At 53.1% G+C, this 5927-nt stretch overlaps 1 protein-coding gene across 1 annotated transcript; it reads left to right on the plus strand.

Moving 5' to 3' along the window:
- The first annotated feature begins 2247 nt into the window (after window positions 1-2247).
- Window positions 2248-5527, plus strand: LOC123419824 (WRKY transcription factor 28-like). The gene is made up of 3 exons (XM_045107225.1): window positions 2248-3044; window positions 4388-4546; window positions 4654-5527. The coding sequence occupies exons 1-3, from the start codon at window positions 2536-2538 to the stop codon at window positions 5213-5215; spliced, it is 1230 nt and encodes a 409-aa protein (XP_044963160.1). The 5' UTR covers window positions 2248-2535; the 3' UTR covers window positions 5216-5527.
- The last annotated feature ends 400 nt before the right edge of the window (window positions 5528-5927 follow it).

Here is a 5927-nt window from a genome sequence, read left to right on the forward strand (position 1 = left end):
GCGGGCGGAAGCAAGGGCGGGCGGCGGTGGAAGGAGGGGGAAAAGAGCACGGGCTGAAATGTCCCTCCCGCCAACTGCTTCTCTGTGATGCACGGCACCGCAGCCGCGAGGGGGAAACCCGCGTTTTTTCGGGTTGGGGTCGGGAATTTGCCGCGTCCTCCAAAATATTTTGCTGGACGGGGCGGGATGCGGGGTCTGGTCGGGCAGGCTTTCTGGCCCATACCCGCATTTTTGCGGTTATTTTGCGGGTCGGGACGGATGCGGGGTCTGCTAGAGTTGCTCTTATGTAGTTGTATAGTCGACTATATTATGCTTCACTTTGTTTATCTAGTCGGGCTATACAACTTTTCTTTCTCTAAAAGAGGCGCCTAGTTATAATCTTTGTTAAAAAAAAGTGTCAGCACCAAGAAAATAGCATGATAGTAAGAGCATCTATAGCCAGGCGCCTCATAACCCCCCTCATACGCTCAGCCGAACGACCCAGACCGGTCAAGGAAACCTGACCCACAGATGCATCTCAAACCATGCTCAAACAACCGGGGTGACCCGCACCCGTCATACCCAACTCAAATATGTGGTGGCTATGGGGAGGCACTTTAGACCCGACTCACGTTTGTCCACCCGGCCCCTGATGAAACCCTAGCAATTTCACTCCACTCGCCTCTGCTCGACTCCGCCATTCAAGCTCCTGCCAGGCAATCTCCGATAGTCTCCACCATAGCGGGCAACAGATCCGACTCACACACCTTCAGATCCGTCAACCTCGAGTTCATCCCATGTTGGCGAGGTGCGTCCCACATGGCGCACCAGGCCGGGCACCGTAACCGATGCATGGTGGACATCGCTGGCTCCTCCCACGACGGATCGATCACGGATCTTACGTCCACCAGCATCGTCAAGGTTATGGACTCTAACGAGGAAGAGAAGGGCAAAGGAGACGGCGGCACCTCGACTCCCACAAGTCAGTCTGTTTTTCATTTCCTACTGTACCTCGCCCTTAGACTATATATTTTTAGGCAGGCGCAACCAGCCGCCGGACATGGCCACGACATAGCACGACGGAGCCGGACGGTCTCTGCTTTAGACTAGATTTTTAAGTGCATGTATAATATGGATTTGACAATTTGCAAATGAAGCATCCGGTTGCCAAAGAGATTTATTCGGGACATGATCGGTCACTGTCTGCGGACGCGTTTCCGGGTGTTGTTTCAGGGATCGGATGTGATATATTCAAATTGTAGATGCTCTAATACTAACAAATATTTTCCGTGCAAAAAAGAAATATCACGAGCAACAAATAAGTTTAGCATATGCAGCGGTGGAGCGTGCACGCTCGATAAATCGGTCGGCGCACGTGGACGTACATACGGTGGGCATGCACCGTCCCGGCGCCCGAGACCAACGTACGTACGCACACAGCGCACGGTCCTTGCTGGCAAGAAGGAAGGAAGGCAGCAGCAAGTCGCCGTCGCATGGTCGGCCCGCCCGCGACCAGCCCCCCCTCCGCTCGTGATCGCCGGCTCGCTCGCCCTGCCCTGTCCTGTCCCGTTCCGTTCCACCGCCGGAGACCCACGGCCCTGGGATCGGCATCGGACGGCCGAGGACCCCATCAACCATGCAACGGGACGGGTAGAAGGTCCCGGACGTGGCCCGCCGCGGGCCGCGGGGGCCGGGCCAGGGTCAAAGCGGGGGCGGACACGTGTCTGGTCTGAACGGGTTGACCCGGCGCGCGGGTTTGACCGGCCTCCCTGCCTGCCGCCGGTGCGTGGCCGTCATCCATCCATGGCTGACTCGTCGGGAACAGGAGGAGGAGAGCCGTGTGCGACCTCTCACTAGTCCGTTCCGTACGCCCAGGCCCACTGTTAATTACCACTTGGAGTGTGCACTGACGGTCCTATGCCACCCGTTCTTCACCCAACCGAATTTCTTCAACCCATTCGATTGGAACTGCCATATTCCTCTAGCCTTCATGCGTTGAAGATTACAGTAAGTAACATGCGGCATTTTGAATCGGTAAAACCTACTCTAGTAGTAAAAAAGACCTAGACATGCTTGCATGTGATGTGATGAGACCAAAAAATCCGAGCAAGTGTGCATGTTGTTTATACGTACTACTGATGGAGTATATATACTACATCTCCGATTGACGAAGTAAATGAATAGTAGTTAAGTAGAACCATTCCGCAGGGAGAAGCTGGCACTTTCCCCGCAAGAAGAAAGAAAGAAAGAAATAAAGATGGAGAAGCCCTTGACCCATGCACCCACCCAACCACCTATTCCTCCATCCATCCATCCATCTTTCCCCACACACAATCACACACTAGCCCAGCCTTGTAGCTACTCGTCGTGCTAGCTAAGCTTCCTCTCCCTCTCCCTCTCCCTCTCCCTCCTCTCCTTGGCCCTGCCCTGCCTTCCCCCCTACTGCACCACTGCCGCCGCGGCCTCTACACATTCGCTACTACGGCAAGAACCGGAGCTTCGATTCGATTGATCGAGCTAGCTAGCTCCAGCTCCGATCTACCCATCCATCCGTCGATGTCGGGGGCGAGCCATGACCAGCACTGGCGCCACCACTCGGGCGACTTCCAGTTCCACGACGAGCTGGCCTCGCTGCTCGCGCAGCGGCCGGCCGACGCCGCCGCCTCGCCGTCGCCCATGATGCAGATGCAGCAGCCGCAGACGCCGTGGCTCTTCGCCGACTACCTGCAGGCGCCTGGGATGGACTACGACGACGCCTTCGCCAGGGACTTCATCGGCTCGCCAGCCGGCGGCGGCGTCGAGGAGGAGGTGAAGCGGGAGATGCTGGCGGTGGACGGTGCCGCCGCTGGCGTCGCGGGGATGCCTGGCGGCGGGCCGGGCGGGACGGCGCACAGCGTGTCGGTGTCGTCCACGTCCAGCGAGGCCGGGCTCGGCGGCGGCGGCGCCGTGGAGGACGAGGCCGGGAAGTGCAAGAAGGAGGATGGCGACGGCGACGGCGACGACGAGAGCAAGGAGGCCGCGGCCGTGGGCGGCGGCGATGGAGACGCGGACAAGACCAAGAAAGGGTAAGATCTGATTTGATTTCTTGCAACAACTTTACTTGCTTCTTGTCCCTGGATTTCTAAATCACATAGCGAGGTTGATCGATTTGCATACGGTTGATTGATGATTCTCATCCGCCATGTGCGATATTTCGTTCACGTTCGATTGTTCATTTGTTCATCCAAAATTTTCCAACCGGCCTGGCTAGCTAATCCCCTTTTCACTGAATAGCAGATAGCTGGGTGGAGGTTTATTTAAACCAGTTCATCGATCCGAATTTAATTAGATCTACCATGCATGCATGTATATGATTTCCATTCCAATCTCGTCTTCTGTTTGGTCAATGTGCCGTATGAACTCGATCTGTTTCTAGGGTTTCCCACCAGCTAACATGTTGGTCCTAGATCGAATAATACAAATTCTAGTACTACTGCTGGTGCAAAAAGAGGTCGACCTTTAGGGTTCAGCAGCAAAAGGTTGATTGATAGTACATGGTTGTTGCTGCATATATATATATATGCCCACAGCTTTTTGATTAGACCAGCTTTTCTTCCGTTCTTGATTTCATCATATATATCTTGTGTTCATCCGCATCCACTACTTTCATTCAAGTCTTCGAATTTGACTGCACCAACCCTGCGGCGTCCTTGTTAATTAAATCACCAACAATATCACGTTAATTAGGAAATGACTTAAAGAGATACTAGCTAGCTATGTCCTAAAGATACTCTGATTGATCCATCAACTATCAGATATCTAAGGTACTAACACCGATCAATCGATGCTTCATTTTCATGGAAAATTACTTCACAGCTTCTATCGTCACATCGTGATGTACTTCTGCGAGTGACCATATAAGCATGATGGATCGGTAACTAAATCCATCCATATCCATGAGTACTGATAAGAACTATTACTACTGTAGTAGAGTACGTACGTATAGGATACAAAAGAAAGAATAGGCTAGTTGGTGTACGGTGTGAACTTGAATCCTCCGTGTGTGTATGCATGCCGTATGTATGCGTGTGCCGGCTGTGCCGTACACACACACACACACACCTACCAAGGCATGTATACGTACGTACAGCCACCATGTTTGAACGGGCCATGCAACCAACTAACTAATGTAATCTCCCTAGTATGAACGAACATGCATATGTATGCATGATTTCTGCATGCGTAGTACCATGTGATGCACAATCAAAAGGACATCGATCGTCAATTTGGTGCGTCCACTTCAATTTTCTAGTACTAGCTAGCACTAGATCGATCGGTTTGCTTTGGTGTTTGTTGTACGTACTACTAGTGCACTTGGATGTTTGATTTGTTGGTATAAGAATTGACCGATCAAGTTGGTGGATTGCAGGGCGGCGAAGGGGAAAGGGGCGGCCAAGGTCAAGGGCGAGAAGCGGCCGCGGCAAGCGCGGTTCGCGTTCATGACCAAGAGCGAGGTTGACCATCTCGAGGACGGCTACCGCTGGCGCAAGTACGGCCAGAAGGCCGTCAAGAACAGCCCATTCCCAAGGTACCTGACACGTACTGATATATACATGCTCCGAGATGGATTAATTAGGGTTACGATGCACGCACGGTGCGATCTGCTATGCATGCGACTAACTTCGGATGATGCAGGAGCTACTACCGGTGCACGACGCAGAAGTGCCCGGTGAAGAAGCGGGTGGAGCGGTCGTACCAGGACGCCGCCGTGGTGATCACCACCTACGAGGGCAAGCACATCCACCCCATCCCGGCCACGCTCCGCGGCGCCAACCACCTCCTCGCCGCGCACGCCCACGCGCACGGAGGGCAGGGGCTCATCCACCCCAGCATGTTCCGGATGCCGGCGCCGCCCGGCGCCGCCTTCCGTCCTGGCGACGCGCTCGGCAGCTTCCTGCAGCAGCAACACGCCGCCATGCAGCACCAGCAGCAGGTCGCCGCGGCGGGGATGGCGATGCGGCAGGCGAACGCCATGGCTGGCGGCCACATGCAGGCGCCTCCTGCTGATCATCGTGGCCTGGCCGGTGGTACGACGGGGAACAATACCCATGCTATCAGCAGCAGCAGTAGTGCTACTGATCCACTACGGATGGAGCACCTGATGGCGCAGGACTACGGCCTGCTGCAGGACATGCTCATGCCGCCGTCGTCCTTCGCCCACAGCGACAACAGCAATAACAACCACAACCGCCGTTGATCGGGAGAGATCGAGCTTCCAGCTAGCCCTGACAGTGATCCATCGATCGATTTGGCGTTCCTTTGCTTGTTAATTGACTCTTTTTGCACGGTACTGATCGTATATCGTGCACCGGCCCTTTGATGATTGCCATGAATGATGAGGATATGATCTAGCTTAGTTGCATGTGTAGTGTAGTACTAAGAGTTGCTGTAAATTATGCATGCATGCATGCGTGCCTGCTGCTTGCATGCGTACCAGATTAATTCTGATGAGCTCGTGCACTGTTGCACTTCGAGCCGTATCTATCTAGTGGTACTACCTACTGTACTATTGATGGTTTTTTTTTTTGTGGGTTTGCTCATGGTTGAGAAAATCGTTAACCGTTAGCTGCCCGGTTGGCTGACGATTAAGAGATGAACGAGTTAATCAACAAATTAATTGGTCATTTAATCTCTTAATCAGGTGATTTATTAGTTAACCGGTTACTCGATGACCCAACGTGTAGGGATTAATCGACAAGTGGACAAATTCATGAAGAGGGGTTTTGCTTCATGTTGCTCCGCTTTCTTGACTTTGAACCAAGTACAAAATAGGTGATCCTTCACCGTTCATGGGACCAATGGTATCTTTTAAGCTCTGCATGCATGCTCGACTGACTGTTTATTGATGACTAGATGATGTACTACATGCATTATAGGTTAGCTCGGCCTTAATGGGAAACCAGGACGAT

This window comes from Hordeum vulgare, chromosome 1H (genome assembly GCF_904849725.1).
Source record: "Hordeum vulgare subsp. vulgare chromosome 1H, MorexV3_pseudomolecules_assembly, whole genome shotgun sequence".
In the NCBI taxonomy this organism is placed as follows: domain Eukaryota; kingdom Viridiplantae; phylum Streptophyta; class Magnoliopsida; order Poales; family Poaceae; genus Hordeum; species Hordeum vulgare.